Source organism: Hemitrygon akajei, chromosome 20 (genome assembly GCF_048418815.1).
Source record: "Hemitrygon akajei chromosome 20, sHemAka1.3, whole genome shotgun sequence".
In the NCBI taxonomy this organism is placed as follows: Eukaryota; Metazoa; Chordata; class Chondrichthyes; order Myliobatiformes; family Dasyatidae; genus Hemitrygon; species Hemitrygon akajei.
The window spans coordinates 54729279-54748845 of NC_133143.1; the positions used below are offsets into that span (position 1 = coordinate 54729279).

Below are 19567 nucleotides of genomic sequence, written 5' to 3' on the forward strand. Positions count from 1 at the left end.
GTGTCAGAATGTATGACAACACTTGCGGGCTGCCCCCAGCACATCCTGAGGTTGTGTTGGTTGTTAATGCAAATTATGTATTTCACTTTATATTTTGATGTACATGTGAAAATAAATTGAATAAAAATAAAAAATGTTCAGAGCGAAGCTTGGTAAAGTTTTGGAGATTTTAGAAACTTACAGCATGCAAAAGTGCTTTCTTTTGTAAGTTAGTGACTAGACTTCAAAAGCATTTTATTTGCTCCAGCAACACCTTTGGGGTACTGTCAGATTATGAAAATTTCAATGCAAGTCACTTACTTTATATAAAATAATTATGTTTCATTGTCTATATTTCAGCCGCTCAACACTTTTACATATAATTCAAACTTAATTCTTCCAAACAATAATGCAAACTAAAATGTACAACAAAGTTTTGATTTTCACAAAATATTGTTCAAAACTGGCGAGCATTAATAAAAATACAGAATTATTCAGTGCATGTTTTAAGTTCTGATTTGCAATTTATTAACCATTGAACTTTGTCTCCAGGTTAACCTTGCCTTTGTTTGTGCCGAGGATGAGTCTTGCAATACACATACAAGCGACCCCGTCGACGCACAAAGAAGCAGTCCTTGCAGCGCTTCTTTAGAGCACTCTTTGTTTTCATTCCAGCACAGTTCTGTATGCCTTGCAGCTGATGTGGTTCAAGAAACGACATGGCAATCGGTCTCATTGCTTTGTAATGATCTGGCCAAACCATGGGCTTCATTGCAGCAGGAATAATCAAATGCTTCTGCATCACAGAGCTGACTGACGTCCAAAGCACTGAGCACCTATTCCATTGCAAAAAAGGCTTGTTGACCACTTGGAAAAGATTCTTGACAAGTAGAGCCATTTTGTTGGCATCTGTAATGATAAATACATGATTTAGTATAGAGCAGTAATGGAAATTAATTCTCTCCTTATGACCTTCTGACATTAATACAAAATGAATGAGGTTGAAATGAATCAAATCTATTTAAAGGTTTTACATCTGCTTACATAGCAAACACTACACCTCAAAGTAATTCGTTAAATGCACACCTTTTTATTTTTCTATTATAGTGTGTTTACTCCATTACTTACAATATTAGGAAGTTGGTTATATCTTGCTGCAAATGTCAAGATGTTAACAATTCCTTTCCCTCGACAGTGACTGCTCAACCCACTGAGTTCCTCCAGCTGTCTGTTTTCCTGTCCCGGTTCTTACTGCCATCCAAAGGTCAGCACTAAAGCACATTGGTATGGATTATGGGCAATTGCACAAGAGTCTAATTGTGATACATTCTCATGTTTGAATTGGTTATTGTCATTAATTATCTGTAAGGACTTCTTTGATTTTTTTTCTTTTGGAATTTTATGATTAAAATTAGGACTCAAAAACAGTTACTTTCCCCAAGCATTAAGGCTAATCAACACCTCCACCTACTAACCCACACCCCACCATCTCTACTTTCTCATTTCCTGCCAGTCACCTCACCTTATGTAGACACTCCTATACCTAACATCATTTCTGTACATACAATTTTTATATATATATATAAAAGCTATCTTATGGATTTATATTATTATGGATTTTCTATTATTGTGTTCTTTTTGCTGCATTAGATTTGGAGTGATATTTTTATTGAGATACAGCACAGAATAGGCCCTTCTAGCCCTTTAAGCTGCACTGCCCAGCAACCCCCCCAATTTATCAATAGTCTAATCACAGATAATTTACAATGACCAATTAACCGACAAACCGTTATGACTTTGGACTGTGAGAGGAAACCAGAGCACCTGGAGGAAATCCATGCGGTCACAGGAAGAACATACGAATTCCTAAGAGAGCAGTGGAAGTTGTACTCAAGTTGCTGGTACTGTAAAGTGTTGTGCTAACCACTACGTTCTCGTTTACACTTGTGTACAGGAAATGACATTAAACAACCTTGAATCGTGAACAATGCTATCAACTTACTTCTATTAGGATCCAGAGTAATGAGAACAAATTTGTGAACATTATTAATACCTAATCAGCTAGTACGATAAGATGGACACTTGATGTTAGAATTTACCTCGGTATGACTTTGCACTTCACTGTCTGCCTGCACAGGACTTTCTCTGTAATTCTTTATTCTGCATTGTTAATCTTCCCTTGAACCACCCCAATGAACTGTTGTAATGAAATTATCTGTATGGATGGCATGCAAAATAAAGTGTTTCTACTGCACCTTGATTTGTTTGACAATAAACCAATTGACCATTTAAATCAATTTTCACTGACACATTAAAAGAAATGACAAATGAACTGTCCAACATTATTTAACTTTAACAGATGATCAGAAATTCTAACATTACAGTGGGGCAGCATGGTAATGTAGTGGTTAGCACAATGCTTTACAGTACAGGCGACCCAGGTTCAATTCCCGCCACTGCCAGTAAGGTGTTTGCACGTTCTCCCCATGACCGCATGGGTTTCCTCTGGGGGCTCTGGTTTCCTCCCACAGTCCAAAGACGTACCGGTTGGTAGGTTTAATTGGTCATTGTAAATTGTCCTGTAATTAGGCTAGGGTTAAATAGGGGGAATGCTGGGTGGCGTGGCTCAAAGGGCCAGAAGGGCAGATTCTGCATTATCTCAATAAAATAAATTTTACCCGGTTCTGCTGAAAGGCCTTCAATCTGAAATGTTAACTCTGCTTCTCTTTCCACAGACACTCATATACTGGCTGGGCTTCCAACTCTTATTTTTAAGAAATATAAACTGTTCCATTTGCTCTAACAACTATCTGATGAGTCTATTCAGCATTACCATTAAAGATTTCCAGCTGTATTTTTTTTAGTTAGTATTCAGTTTACAGTTACAGTTTTTTCCAGCTGTATTTTTCATAAGTTAGTAGAGCAGGCATCTCACTGCTCCAGAAACCTGGGTGCAACCCTGACAGCACGCAAAGCATGTGTAAAATTTGTACATTCTCCTTGTGACCACATGTATTCCTCCCAGTCCCAAAAACATGTGGGTTAGATACCTGGTACAGTGAACAATCTGTTGGAGGAACTCAGCAGGTGTGTGTGGGGAGGGGAAGGGAGGGATGGGTAAAGTTAACTCAAGTTTAAGGACCAAACTCTGTGTCAGTCTGCAGTTACTTGTGTTTGTTAGCTACTATTGCCCCAAATACACAGGAGACTGGTTAAATCTCAAGAGTGTTGATGGAAATGCGGGGAGAATAATTAGATTGGTTGTTGGATTAGGCATGATGGAACATTACTTGCAGGTCTCACGGTGACATAACTGATTCCAACTCGTCTACCAAACTAGTTATATCAATATACTGGGCCTACAACCATCTTCTCAGGACAGCCCAGAGGTGCTAATTACAGATTTGACTGGTGAAGGCTTCATCCCAAAGGCAAGTTAATGAAAAAAATGACTGACACTCTTAAATGTCAATTTAATGCAAGGTCAGATTAATCATTCATTATGTGCTGTGTGGCATGACGTAGGCGATCACGGTCTACCCAAGACCATGATTTGTTCCTGGCAGATAATACCTTGTTCAAATGTAGCATTTCCAGCATAGGTTCCAGGAAGTAGAACTAAAACCATCTAAATTTACAGTGTCTACAAAAACAAAAAATGCTGGATGTTGTCTCAAAGAGACTACTTCAAATGAGGTTGGAGGCGACATGGGATGCACAACAACTCTGGCAGGGTTTGCAAGACATTACCTCCTACAAAGTGAAACCTAACCGCAGGAATGGCAGCGATGCTTCACTACCAGATGAACTCAACGCCTTCTATGCCCGCTTTGAAAGGGAGAACACAACTAGAGCTGTGAAGATCCCTGCTGCACCTGATGACCATGTGATCTCCGTCTCAGAGGCCAATGTTAGGCTGTCTTTAAAGAAAGTGAACCCTCGCAAGGCATAAGGTCCCGATGGAGTACATGGTAAAGCTCTGAAAATCTGTGCCAACCAACAAATGTATTCAAGGACATTTTCAACCTATCACAGCTATGGGCAGAAGTTCCCACTTGCTTCAAAAAGGCAACAATTATACCAGTGCCTAAGAAGAATAATGTGGGCTGTCTTAATGACTATCGCCTGGTAGCACTCACATCGACAGTGATGAAATGCTTTGAGAGGTTGGTCATGACTAGTCTAAACTCCTGCCTCAGCAAGGACCTGGACCCATTGCAATTTGCCTATTGCCACAATAGGTCGATGACAGATGCAATGTCACTGGCTCTCCACACGGCTTTAGACCACCTGGACAACACAAACACCTATGACAGGATACTGTTCATCAACTATAGGTAGCTCAGCATTTAATACCATCATTCCCACAATTGTGATTGAGAAGTTGCAGAACCTGAGCCTCTGTACCTCCCTCTGCAATTGGATCCTTGACTTCCTAACCAGAAGACCACAATCTGTGTGGAATGGTGATAACATATCCTCCTCACTGACGATCAACACTGGTGCACCTCAGGGGTATGTGCTTACCCCACTGCTCTACATACACATGAATGTGTGGCTAGGCATTGCTCAAATACCATTTATAAACTTGCTGACGATACAACCATTGTTGGTAGAATCTCAGGTGGTGACGAAAGGTCATACAGGAATGGTGGAATGGTGCTGCAGCAACAACTTCGCACAACGTCAGTAAGACAAAAGAGCTGATTGTGGACTTTAGGAAGGGTAAGACGAAGGAACACATACCAATCCTCATAGAGGGATCAGAAGTGTAAGGAGTCAGCAGTTTCAAGTTGCTGGGTGTCAAGATCTCTGAGGATCTAACCTGGTCTGAACATATCGATGTAATTATAAAGAAGGCAAGACAGCGACTGTACTTCATTAGGAATTTGAAGAGATTTAGCATGTCAACAAATACACTCAAGAACTAAGATAGTGGTACCATGGAGAGCATTCTGACAGGCTGCATCACTGTCTGGTATGGAGGGGCTACTGCATAGGACAGAAAGAAGCTGCAGAAGGTTGTAAATCTAGTCAGCTCCATCTTGGGTACTAGCCTACAAAGTACCCAGGACATCTTCAGGGAGTGGTGTCTCAGAAAGACAGCGTCCATTATTACGGATCTCCAGCTCCCAGGGCATGCCCTTTTCTCACTGTTACCATCAGGAAGGAGGTACAGAAGCCTGAAGGCACACACTCAGCGATTCAGAAACAGCTTCTTCCCCCTCTGCCATCCGATTCCTAAATGGAAATGAACCCTTGGAAACTACCTCACTTTTAAAAAAATATACAGTATTCCTTTTTTTTGCACGTTTAAAAAAAAACTATTCAATATATGTATACTGTAATTGATTTACTTATTTATTTTTTAAAATTTTATTATTTTTTTCTCTTCTAGATTATGTATCGCAATAAACTGGTGATAATAAACCTGATTCTGATTCCCATAAGGGTCCTTGTCAAAGGGTGCTGCCTAATCTATAACTTCTTAAAGCATTTTCTGTCTTTTGATTTACATGTTATGGTAACATCAAATGCCCGAAATACCAGTTCCACCCAGCACACACACAACAATCTCACGAGCCCTACCCTCAAACTAGGGCTTCATCCTTCCCCACACTTCCTTTTAAAATCTAAATCCATCTACACCCGACACGGTTCTACACCCCTACACTGCAGCCTAAACCCCCATGATAATCTGAGTCGTTCCCCCCCTCCCCCCGGATCCACAATACGAACCGCCCGGGGTCTGGGCCCCAATTGCCAGCCTCCAAACAGAACCGAGCCGGCCCAGGCCACAGACAGAATTCGAACCGAACCGCCGCGGGCCCCATCCCCGACCCCCTCGGAACATCAGACGATCTCTACCGCTCACTCAGGGCACACCGACCTGACCCCAGCCCCGTCCCAGATCCTCTCAGACCGCCGACCCGCTCCCGCTCAGCCGGACGGATGTCGGGAAAAGACTAACCGGTCCTTCCGGGCTCCCTGCGTCGAGCTCGGCTGGTGGACTTCCGCCGGGCCCTTAGCTCCGTCATGTTACACGCTCATGGTTTAGTCCTTCACATTTCACGATCAAATGGTAACTCTATGTTGGAAATAAAACAGTAATACGTTCAGTTGTAATAGAGACTCAAAGGAGGACTTGTTAAAACCTATTCATTAATAAACAAAATTGCTTCTGAATGTTTTGAAACATTTCTACATATCAAGAGAATATTGCTAAAAATGTATAACCTGTGTTACTCTCACTTGGTATACAAATTTCAGCATTACTTTTTTGTTCGTATTGACAAAAAATCGCGCTTCCGTTTGAAGTAAGTAGTCAAGGCTGATTCTACAATGGTTTTTTTTAAATGAAATATCCTGCTGTTTGAAAGATTAAACTCAGGTTCGTCAGTATCCTCACCTGAATGTAGATTCTACCACGATACTCTTCAAAAGTAACTTGGAGTTTGTCCAGATAACGTTTACAATATTCATCCTTCAGGCAGCAGTACGACAAATAAAAAAGATGCTTTTGATCAATGAGTAAACTAGTCAGTATCTGAGGAGAATTTTTGAAAGGCGTTTTGACACAAAAATGTTAGGAGACAGCAGCCCAGATTATGCTCCTTTTGTGTACTGACTGTGCTAAGACAGCCTGAGCGGAGCGGTGCGGGCAGTAGGACCCGGCGGAGCACAGGTCACCGCTCGCTTCCCTGAAGGTGACCGATTCAACATGGCGGCCGTGGTGGGTCGCCGGCTCTGGTCCTCGGCCGTTCTGCGTGCGGGCACAAGGCTGCTCGCCGGCAGCCCGGGTGCGGGTGTGAGGCTGGCCAGCAGCACCCCGGTCGCCGTCTTGCAGGCAGCGGAGCGAGTAACACACACCGGACAGGTAGGCTGGGGCGGGCAGCGGGGAAGGCACTGAGTGTGGGTGAAGGTGCGACCGAGGAACGGCGTACACTCGGGAGTTTGATGTCCAAGGGGGGTGTAAATGGAGAAACCTGGAGATGGCGTGAGGCTGGGAGAAAGAGAAACATTCTCTCCGCATCCACTCTACATATTTGATAGGTTTCAATGACATGTACCCTTCATTCTTCTAAATTCCAGCGGGTACAGGCCCAGAGGCAACAAATGCTCCTCATATGATAAGCCTTTCATTCATGGAACCTCTTGTGAACCCTCTCCAATGTCAGCACGTCCTTGCTTAGATAAGGGCCCAAAACTGCTCACAGTACTCCAAGTGAGGCTTCACCAGTGTCTTATAAATTCTCGAAGTTATATCCTTTTATATTCTAGTCCTCTTGAAATGAATGCTAACATTGCATTTTTCTTCCTCACCACCAGCTCAACCTGCAAGTTAACCTCTAGGGAATCCCGCATGAGGACTCCCAAGTCCCTTTGCACCTTGGATTTTTGAATTTTCTCCCCCATTTAGAAAATACTGTACCCTTTTATTTCTACTACCAAAGTGCATGACTGTACACTTCCTGACATTATATTTCATCTGCCACTTTTCTGGCTGTTCTCCTAATCTGTCTAGGTGTTTCAGCAGCCTCCCTGTTTTCTCAACATCATTTGCCCCTCCACCTACCTTCGTATCATCCACAAACTTGGCCATAAAAACCATCAGTTTTGTCATCCAAATCATTGACATACAACATAAAAAGATGTAGTCCCAACGCAGACCCTTGTGAAACACCTCTAGTCACCAGCAACCAGTAAGAAAAGGCTCCCTTTGTTCCCACTCTTTGGCTCCTGCCAATCAGCCTCTGCTGTATCCATGATAGAATCTTCCCTTTAATATCATGGGCTCTTACCTTGCTCAGCCACCTCATGTGCAACACCTTGTCTAAGGTCTTCTTAAAATCCAAGTATACTACATCCACCAGTTCTCCTTTGCCTGGCCTGCTTGTTATTTCCTTAAGAATTCCAACAAGTTTGTCAAGCAAGATTTTCCCTGAAGTAAGCCATGCTGACTTTGGCCTATTTTATCATGCACCTCCAGGCTACCCAAAACCACATTCTTAACAATTGACTCCAACATCTTCCCAACCACTGAGGTCAGACTAACTGGCTTATAATTTCCATTCTTCTGTCTTCCTCCCTTTTTGAAGAGTGGAGTGACATTTGTAATTTTCCGGTCCTCTGGAACCATCCATTGATTCTTGAAAGATCATTAATGCCTCCACAATCTCTTCTGCTAACTCTTTCAGAATCTCTTTCAGAAAGGTGAAGTGCCTTCTCACCTGGAAGGACTGTTTGAGGCCATGAATGATGGTGAGGGTGGAGGTGTAGGTACAGGTTCAGAACCTGTCACTTACTTTTCGTCTCTGTTGATTCAAGAGAGGAAGCTGATTAATTGAATATTGGTTGTACTGCTTCTTGAGGATAAGAAATAACTTTGCAAGTGTTCAGCATTTTTAGAACAACTGGGCTAGTTAGTTCCAAAATACAAGTCTTCAGCACTGCATCTGGGATTTTACTGGGGGCCTTTAGACTTTGCTGTGTCAGTGTATACTCGTGATGATGCAGAACTTTGGAGGAGGCTGCAGGGCCTCGACTCTGTCTAATTGGACACAGTTACACCTACTTCAGGGATGTTTCGTACTTCAGAATCAGGTTTAGTATCACCGGCATATGTCGTGAGATTTGTTATATTAGTGGCAGCAGTACATTGTAATACATGATAATATAGAAAAAAAAGTAAATCATTTATTTTAAGTATATATATATTAAATTAAAAATAGTGCAAAAACATAAATAATATAAGTGAAATGGTGTTAATGGGTACAATGTCCATTTAGGAATTGGATGGCAGAGAGAAAGAAGCTGAGTGTGTACCTTCAGGCGTCTGTACCTCCTTCCTGACGGTGACAATGAGAAGAGGACATGTGTTGAGTGAGAGGTTCCTTAATAAAGGACACCACCTTTCATAGGCACTGCTCCTTGAAGTTATCTTGGATACTACAGAGGCTAGCATCTAAGATGGAGCTGACTAATTTTACAGCTTTCTGTAGCTTCTTTCAATCCTGCATATTAGCCCCCCCCCCCACACCATACCAGCCAGTGATGCAGCCTGTCAGAATGCTTTCCATTGTACACCTGTATAAGTTTTCGAGTGTTTTAGGTGACAAACCAAATCTCCTCATACTACTTCTTTGTACCACTTCTGGGAACATCATTTAGGATGGGGACAATCAAGGGACCATTTCTGTTAGCTGTTTCACTGTACACTGTTCATCACTGGATGTGTCAAATCTGCAAAGCTGTTATTTGATCGATCGGCTGTAGGGATATCTTAGCCCTATTTGGAATGTCCTGCTTTCATTGATTGCACAAACCTTTTTACAGCAGTAGTAAGTTGGTACATTATAGATGTTTGTAGTGAAGCTCCTGGCTTCTACCTCTTTGAGTCATTGAATAAGGTTTGGTCCCTGATTGATTAGTAGTGGTAGGTTGAGTCACATACCTGACCATTAATTGGCCACTATAAATTGCTCTTCATTTGTGTAGGTCCGTAGAAGAGTCTGAGCAAAGTGCAGGACAAATAAAACGGTAATTGTGTCAGATTAGTATAAATGGCTGTTTCATTACTTGATAAGCCAAAGAAGTTTCCATGTTTTATGACTACAGATTATAACGGAGCACAGTTTAGCTACTCTTGTTTTGCGTCTTATCTAATTTAGTTCAGTTGTACTGCTACAACACACAAATGCAAGTTTCTCGTTGTAAAGACAGAACATTTTCCCCATTGTCCCCCTTCAACACAATAATGGACTGATGCCTGTCCAGCACATGACCAGAGAAGTGCGAAAACGTGATCATTTCCCTAAAATTGGATTATAGAGTCATAGAAAAGTACAGCACAGAAAGAGGCTCTGGCATATCTAGTCTGTGCAAACCATTTAAATTGTCTACTCCCATTGACCTGCATAGGAACCATCACCCTCCATACCCTACCATACATGTACCCATCCAAACTTCGCTTAAAAGTTGAAATCAAGCCGGCATGCACCACTTGTGTTGGCAGCTCATTCCACGCTCTCACGACACTCTGAGTGAAGAAGTTTCTCCTCACCACCAACCATGTACATGTAACTGCAGTCTGGCTGATACTTCATTCAGGACTTGACCTACTCAGAAAGTTGTGGTGCTACTAAGCCATTCTTGTGATCGATGTTGAAGTTCTGTTATCAGAATGGTGATTCATTCATTGGGGAAAGCCGGGCACATGTTTCCTCGCTCGTTTAGCCTGAGGTGAGACTTCATGTTGTCCAGTCATTACATTGGATTACTTGGCCCTATAAACTGCCAGCTGTGTGTTGTTCCTTTTCGTACCTTCTGTCACATAAGCTGACAACCTTGCAATTTCTTTAGTATTTTTATCTGTTTTTACGATGAATGGAAAGTGTGCAAGAAGTTGGTCGGATTTGAATCCGGGACCACTCGCCTTAAAGTCTGACGCAGGTGGACTACACCACCAGTCAGCTTAATAAACTACCAATGTTAACCTCTATTCCATAACATCACCCTTGTTTGGTCTGTCCTGCTAGTGGGGCAGGACATATACAGAAAACTGAGACATTGAATAAAGGCTATGACACTGAGCACGATTGCTGGCTGGGCTTTTGCTTGATGATAAAGCTTGGTACAAGTACTCCAGTGTTTGTGTTGAGGAACGGGGGTCCTTTGCAGTGTTTGCTTCAATTATGATTGAAAGATGAGTTTTAATTCGGTTGTCTGTCATTATATTCTATTGATGATACAGATCCTGCCATTTCATCATGCACACCATTTCTTGATGAACATCTTAAGGTTAACATGTTCTCCACAGATGCTGATGTTCCTGTCAAGTTAGTCCAGCAATTTTTCTGCGTGAGATTCAAAATCTACTTTCAATACATTTACTTTTATACATAGTACAAATTTTTTAAAAACGCTGTACTTCAGTTAAAGTTGCAGTCCTCATTCTAAGAAATTAATGTTATCAAATGCCCTTGTTGGGATTGTATGGTATTTATGATTAGCATCAATGGAATTGATACTAAGTGCTCATAACACGCAGTTGTTTGCTTGTTTGCTTCAGGTTTATGACGAGGAAGATTATAGAAAAATCAGATTTATTGGTCGACAAAAAGAAGTAAGTTTTTGCATATTATGACTGCACTGGGAGGTCAGGGGACTATCCACTCCTTTATTTCAGTTCATGCACTAAAATATTTAAAATAGTACTAATTTTACAGTAGTAAATCAATTTTAATATCAGACAACTTTTAATTTAAAGTTCAAAATCTAAAACAAAATTAGTTTTCATTTGTCCTGGTATCTCCTGACTTTGGTTCTATTTGTCAGCTCTTTATGCAATTTTAATATTTATTTAAACTTCTGTCTCATTTTATTCTATGCAGCAGAGAGCATGCAGTGTCTCTCCAGTGGTTACTTAGTTTAATTTACCATTGTCCTGTACAGAATATCCATTCCCTTGTGAACATAGTCTTTGCCATCTTTGAGCTATTGTGGATGATTGCATCAATTGCATCATTTGGGATCAGACTCATTTAAAAGCTCTTTTTAATTTTGTTCTTTTCTTCATTTTCTATTCTAAATGTTCTTAATAGCTGTGTCTATTATTCCATCACCTCTCTGTGAGAAGCTCATGGACTAGTGTGACCAAAATGCAGACCATCCAAATTGTTCCCTATGTTCCTTCCTTCATGTCCATTTATTAACTAACCCAAATGTTTATCTTCTCTCTCCTCCCCCTCTCCTCCTCCGCCTGCCCTCTCTCTCTCTCCATCTCTCTCTTTCCCTCCCCTCCCCCCATCTCTCTCGTTCATCCCTCAAAGCATTGATTACTGAGCTTCCCTTCACTTTACTGATATTTTTAATTGTTCTCTCTCCTTGGCTCTCTTCACATCTTTTATCGTTAACTCTCTATTCAGTAACAAGCCTCGAGTCTTACTGCTTTGGACACAACTGCGCTCCTCTCCCAATGCCTCAGTGCCAAAGTATTCTTTATCGCTGCCACAAATGACATCCTCTTTCACTCTCCTCCTACTTGACCTGTAACAATATACTCCTGTGATTAGGAATTATATTTGAATATTGTTTGCTGCTATTTGTTATTAATCTCTTTAATTATCTATGGATAAAAAAGTTATAATTGAACATTTATTGTAATACCATGGATCTTCTTCATGCCAATAATGAACAACTGAACACCAGTTGTTCAGTCCAAACATCAGAATGGGGAAGATGTGTGATCTAAATGACTTTGACTGTGGAATGTTCGATGGCACCAGATGGGGTGATTTGAGTATTTCAGAAACTGCTGATCTCCTGGGATTTTAATGCATAACAGTCTAGAGTTTACAGAGGTTAGTGCGAGGAGCAAAAATTAACAAGTGAGTGGCAGTTCAATGGGTGTTGAGAGAGGTCAGAGGAGAATGGCCAAACTGGTTCCAATGGAGACTGGGAGACAGCTTTGCTGAGCATCTACACTCTGTCCACCAGAAGAAGCGGGATCTCCCAGTGATAGATAGATAGATAGATACTTTATTCATCCCCATGGGGAAATTCAACTTTTTTTCCAATGTCCCATACACTTGTTGTAGCAAAACTAATTACATACAATACTTAACTCAGTAAAAAATATGATATGCATCTAAATCACTATCTCAAAAAGCATTAATAATAGCTTTTAAAAAGTTCTTACGTCCTGGCGGTAGAATTGTAAAGCCTAATGGCATTGGGGAGTATTGACCTCTTCATCCTGTCTGAGGAGCATTGCATCGATAGTAACCTGTCGCTGAAACTGCTTCTCTGTCTCTGGATGGTGCTATGTAGAGGATGTTCAGAGTTATCCATAATTGACCGTAGCCTACTCAGCGCCCTTCGCTCAGCTACCGATGTTAAACTCTCCAGTACTTTGCCCACGACAGAGCCCGCCTTCCTTACCAGCTTATTAAGACGTGAGGCGTCCCTCTTCTTAATGCTTCCTCCCCAACACGCCACCACAAAGAAGAGGGCGCTCTCCACAACTGACCTATAGAACATCTTCAGCATCTCACTACAGACATTGAATGACGCCAACCTTCTTAGGAAGTACAGTCGACTCTGTGCCTTCCTGCACAAGGCCACCCATTTTAATTTCAATTCCCATTCCCATTCTGAGGTGTCAATCCATGGCCTCTTCTACTATCACGGTGAGGCCACACTCAGGTTGGAGGAACAGCATCTTGTATTCTGTCTGGGTAGCCTCCAACCTGATGACATGAACATTGATTTCTTGAACTTCCAGTAATGCCCCCACTCCCCCCCACCATTCTCTCACCTCAAGTCCTTGCCTACCCATCGCCTCCCTCTGGTGCTCCTTCCCCCTTTACTTTCTTCCATGGCCTTCTGTCCTTTCCTATCAGACTCCCCTTCTCCACCCTGTATCTCTTTCACCTATCACCTTGTGTTTCTCTCTCCCCTCCCCCACCCCCACGACATAAATCTACTGCTCATCTTTTTTACTCCAGTCCTGCCAAAGGGTTTCGGCCCAAAGCGTCAACTGTAATTTTTTTCCATAGATGCTGCCTGAATTGCGAGTTTTGTGTACGTTGGTAAGAAAGGTGACAGTAACTGAAATAACTTTGTGTTGTGTTACAACAGTGGTGTGCAGAAGAGCATCTCCGAATGCAGAACACATTGAACCTTGACGTGGATAGGCTACAGCAGTAGAAGATGTTGGTGTACCTTATAGGGGTGCCAAATAAAATGGCCACTGTGTGTATGTTTGAGGGGTAGGGAAAGGCACAGAGCATTGTCATTTAATATCACACAGACTCAGTAAATACTGAAAATACTCAGCAGCTTTGGCAGAGAGAAGCAGAGTTAGTGACCCAAAATTAAATTTAGCAAATTACTTTTCCTGGTTTATCTTCTCCTAGAATGGCTCCTGTAGCAATTCTTTAGTCTAGTTAAGGGCACACATCATTACTTGTCCTGGTCACATTGGCTGTTATTGAGATATTTATGTAACTTCTTAATAAATGGTACCAGAGCAAATCCAAGTGCATATCTTGCAAAGCACGTGTATTCTGCTAGGTATAACATTCATTACAATTAAAGTTAAATCCCAATTCCTTTGCTTTCCAATTATATTTTGGTAGGTAAATGAAAATTTTGCTATTGACTTAGTAGCCGAGGAACCAATAACTGAAGTAACAGACAGAGTGGTTTCATGTGATGGTGGTGGTGGAGCTCGTGGGCATCCTAAGGTGTACATAAACTTGGTAAGTGTTTAATTTACCATAACAACTTGCATAAGGCATATTGCAAAAAGTAACAATTGATCATAAATTTACTTGATGCCGTGTATGGACTTCAGCAAATGAAAAATATTGACTTGTCTGCATGTAACATAATTGTGAAAGCATAAGTTATATGCGACAGCCATACTATACTTACATTGTACAGATTTTTCAAAACATGAGCAGTATGCCTTTTAAAACCAATGTTCATTAGTATATTCTCTAAGGTAATTTATATTGATAATTTTTACAAATTTTCTTTAAAATTATATTCAATATTAATCAAAAAATAAAATTGACTGATTATCACTAAGCAGGTTTGATACTTTAAGGAAGGTTGATTTTGACTGGAAGTTCTGTATGAATGCAAAGTGAATACATTTATATTTAGTGAGTAATAGTTTATAATACTTTTGTGCATCTGAAAGCTAGAATAATCTTTTTGTGTTTTTTAGGATAAAGAGACAAAAGTTGGAACATGTGGTTATTGTGGACTTCGTTTTAAACAAAAGCATCATCATTGAAATTGAGTCATTTAGAACAGATTCACTTGCTCCACTGTATGACTGCAAAGAAAGCTTTGAAAATGAGTTAATTGAACTTTGTATTTGGTTGTTGCTGAGTTCAAAATGAAGTTAGAATAAAAATAGTCTCTAATGAGACAAATGTGACTAACTAACAGATTTTCAGAGTCTAATTTCCACCTGAAAAGCAATTTCTCAGATTAACATTCATTAAAGTAGCCTCCACTGTTCTGAATGTTTTCCTAACTTCAAATTATTCTATTCTAAAGCCTTATGTTGCTGACAAATTTGCTGGAAATGTGATAAAAGAAGTTTTTTTTTAGTCTGATTTGAAATCCAGATCCTGATATATTTAACAAAGATAACTTGCATTTTGAATTGTTGCATTATGACCCAGAGTTTGCAGGGGTAGGCTACTTGCACTGTTTCGCATGTAGCAAAGCTTATCTCTTCGCCTCTGAAATGTTTTGCCTTGGTAATTTGAAATGTTGGGCACTAATGAAGTGACAAGGGAACATGATAGGGCCAGACTGTCCCAATAATTGAAATATTGGGGAAGAAAGAGCAAAGCAGTGATACATTAAAATCAAAATGGTCAACAAATAGAAAGAGAAACAAGAGTTAGAATAATAGATTGTGGGGGCAGAATTGCTGTCTTAATAATTGCAAACACGTTTAAACGTCCATGGAGTAAATTCTAGGCAAGAATGAAGGAATGTAAGTTTTTTTCCTGCTAAATAATGGATAACACACTAACCTAGCAGGTATTGTTGCTGACTCATAGCTCCAGGAATTCAGATTCAATCCTATACTTCGATGCTGTTTGTGTGGATTTAGTTAGCACCTATGAAATAACATAGTTCTTGGGGGGGGGGGGGGGAAGGTAGAAAAGGAATAAAATTAATGCTCTGGCTCTGAAAGTTGGCATAGATTTAATGAGACTAAAGATCTCCTGTATTATAAAATAATTATGATTGGTGTTAAAACAATCAGGCTGGAACAGTTTGATGCACTTTCTAGCTTACAAGTAACATGATTACACCTTACCATTGAAATTTCACATTTAAAAGGCTAACATTTTCTTTTAGTGTTTAATGTACAGGGGAAACATGTCATTCATTGTTCTAAATGTTTTTTTATTTTTACATGTACATGATGAATTTTCTATTTTCTTTGTTTTCACATTTTGCCTTTATTTCACATTTGATAGAATTACACTGAAGCTGAAGAAGTATTTTTCACTTTAAAAGCCGTTGATTGCATGATTTTTGGATTGCCAAACCTATCCTGACAAGAAATAAAACGTAGCTACATGTTTCTTCCATGGTTATGAGAGGACATGAACAAGACGTCAGAGTTGCTGTTATTCTGGAACTATTTTATGAGGATCATTCTATCCCACCCTTAATATTTTTGATTTTGTGCAGGTTAAGGTAAAAATAATGTACTTTACTGACACAAAAATATTAAATATATTATTTTTGTTGAAGGGTCTAAATTCCCCAAGTTCTTCTGATGAATATTGACTATGGTGAATTCAACTGAATATCCATGATATTCGTTGATATCCATGATATTAATACAATATTAATCTGGTAATCTTCAGTCTTCCAAAGCCCTTTATACTGTGTAATTACCCTTAGCAATCAGATTATTTAAATTCAAGCTTCAGCTGAAATGTTTAAAACAGTGGAAACTTTATTTCTATTAATTGCCAGATGTTCTGATTGCAAATACCAGCTTTTAGTCATTGTAACTGCAATACAAGGTGGTCATCAGTGATCAAATGCAGAAGGCTGAGGCTTACTGATGTTGACAGTAGGATAGGCCTGTTTGCTATGGACTGGAATGCCATGAAAACAAGTAGCAAGGCCTAGTTTTGCTAGAATTGTGAAGCATAATTCTGAGGAATGTTCCATCTGATTCTGCACCAGATATACTTGAATCTGGATCCAAAACCCCCATTAACTTTGGGAAGTGTTATGGGGCAAGCATATGAGACGCAATAAAGATATTAAAATTTAATTACTTTGCATTTACTGTCTCTTAACTGCGTTTGCATGTTGTAACTCATAATTTCGACATTATTAATGCACTTTATTTTTTTAAACTTCAAATTAATTTCCTCCTTTTCCAGTCAGTATCTATAGCATTTTTATTTTGAAGTGTGGTTGGGGCTTTGCTGTATGTCAGAATTTGTCAGTGGTATGATTTTAAATAAAGGGCATCTAATCCACTTGAAGCCATGCCACTGAACTCTGTATGTGGATGGCTGCTGAGCTGGTGTCCTTGCATCCAGATAAGGGAAGTACAGATGCAGAAGACACCAGAATACAATTTCCAGTGGGGGAATTGTGCCAGCAGAATCTGGCCCATTGATGATTTTAAACTTCTAGGTGTTAGTATTATATAGCAGCTTACCTTCATGTAAAACATCTAGATTGTCTAAAACAGATTCAAGGAACCTAATCTAAAAAGAAATGCAAATATTTAATTGATCACTGGAATGTTCAATGTTTACATTTCCATTTCACTGAAGTGGCTGCCTGAAACAATAACAAAAACAAGAGATCCTTCACGTGCTGAATCCTCAAACTGGGTACCGATATCCGTAATAAATCTGCCGACAACCACAACTATTCAGACTATACCTTTTCCCACCCTATCTATTGTAACAATGCCATTCTTTTTTCTCAGTTTCTTCCTGCAGGAACAGGGTTTCCCTTCCTCCACCACTGATGTTACCCTCAGCTGCATCTTCCTGCTGCCTTAACTGGAAGAGTTCCTCTTAACCTTACCTACCACCCATGAGCCTCTGCATGCAGTAGGTCATTCTCTGCAGCTTCTGCCATCTTCAGCACGACTCTACCAGCAAACCTCCCCCCCCCAAAAAAAACCCGCCAAATGCTCCTCTCATGTTAACCCCTTCATTCCCAGAATCATCTTCGTGAACCACCTCTGGACTCCAGTGACAACACATCTTTTCTGAGATAGGGGCCCAAAAGTGTTGACAATACTCCCAAGTGTGGTCTGACTAGTATCTTATAATGGCACAGCATTATCGCCTTGCTTTTATATTCTATTCCCCTTGAAATAAATGCCAATATTGCATTTGCCTTCTTTTATCACAGATTCAACCTGGAAATTAACCTTCTGGGAGTCTTGCATGACGACTCCTAAGTCCCTCTGCACCTCTGATGTTTGAAACTTCTCCCCATTTAGATAATAGTCAAGCTATTGTTCCTTCTACTGAAAATGCATTATCATACATTTCCCAACACTGTATTCCAGCTGCCACATTTTTGTCCAATCTTCCAACAGTCTAAGTCCTGCCACAATCGCATTGCTTCCTCAACACTACCTACCCCTCCACCTATCTTCGTATCATCTACAAACTTTGCCACAAAGCCATCAATTTCATTATGCAAATCATTGACAAACAATGTAAAAAGTACTGGTTCCAGTACTGGCCCCTGAGGAACACCACCAGTCACTGGCAGCCAACTAGAAAAGGCCCCTTTTATAACCACTCACTGACACCCGCCTGTCAGCCATTCCACTATCCATGTCATCCCTGTAACGCCGTAGGATTTTATCTTGTTAAGCAGCCTTGTGTGGCATGTTATCAGACGCCTTCTGAAAATACTAGTAAATGACATCCACTGCTTCTCCTTTGTCCACCTTGCTTGTTACTTCCTCGAAGAACTCTTAACTGATTTGTCAGGCAAGATTTCCCTTTACAGAAACCATTCTGACTTTGACTTATTTTGTCATCAGTCTCCAAGTTTCCTGAAACCTCATCCTTAATAATAGACTCTAACACTTTCCCTACCACTGATAGTGTTACCAATAACTCTCTTGCTATTGAAAATAATATTTTTATGAAATGTGGGTATTGTTGGAAGGCTAACCTGTAATCCCCATCTCTGCCTGTCTTTGAGGAAGTGGTGGTGAGCTGTTTTGAATTGATTTAGTGCTGCTGGTGAAGCTATTGGACGCTTCTTCTGCAATGAAGGAAGCACAATTTGCTAACAGGTCAGATTGGTGCCTGCAGGTGGTCATGTGACCATACACAGGCTGTCTTTGTCCTTTGTGGTGTTAAGTTTGGGAGACTTGTAATGTCAGAGACCTGATGAGGTATTTCTCAGTGTTCCAAAAGAAATATGATATTCCACATTTTAAAAATTTTCTTGTATTTTGCTTCCTATTCATTGGACAAAAACAAGTGTGACCCCCTCCCCACCCACCGCCCCGAAGGAGGGAGAGAGAAAGCTGGGGCTGGGAATTACCAACACAATTCATCTGATGTTGACATTACAGTGGGGAAGTTCTGGAATCAATAATAATGTGATATCATGACACTTATGAGAAATATTCCTTTAAGAATGTGCAATGGATTCCACATCTGTAATATTGTGTACAATCTTCATCTCCTTACCCAAGGAGAGCAATGATGCTTTTCCAGATTGGTTCTTGATATGGTGGTGAGTCCTTATGAAGGGTCTCGGCCCGAAACGTCGACTGTTCCATAAATGCTGCCTGACCTGCTGAGTTCCTCTGGCATTTTATGTGTTTTGCCTTGGATTTCCATCAACTGCAGATTTTCTTGTGTTCTTGATATGGTGAAACTGATATGAGGAAGTATTGAATAAGTGAGATGTCTATTTAGATTCCAGGCATTTTGTGGTTTCATTCAAAGCTACAGTTTCTGGAACTTTGAATACTTGATAGAGTAGATATGGGGAAGATATTTAACTTGGCTAAAGAGTCTAGAATTCTGGC

The 19567-nt window shown here is 40.4% G+C and overlaps 1 protein-coding gene across 1 annotated transcript; it reads left to right on the forward strand.

The window, feature by feature from the left end:
• Positions 1 to 6658: 6658 nt before the first annotated feature.
• ndufs6 (NADH:ubiquinone oxidoreductase subunit S6) lies at positions 6659 to 14940 on the forward strand. The gene is made up of 4 exons (XM_073024355.1): positions 6659 to 6856; positions 11051 to 11104; positions 14121 to 14243; positions 14717 to 14940. Exons 1-4 carry the CDS (start codon positions 6701 to 6703, stop codon positions 14783 to 14785), a joined length of 402 nt encoding a protein of 133 aa, XP_072880456.1. The 5' UTR covers positions 6659 to 6700; the 3' UTR covers positions 14786 to 14940.
• The last annotated feature ends 4627 nt before the right edge of the window (positions 14941 to 19567 follow it).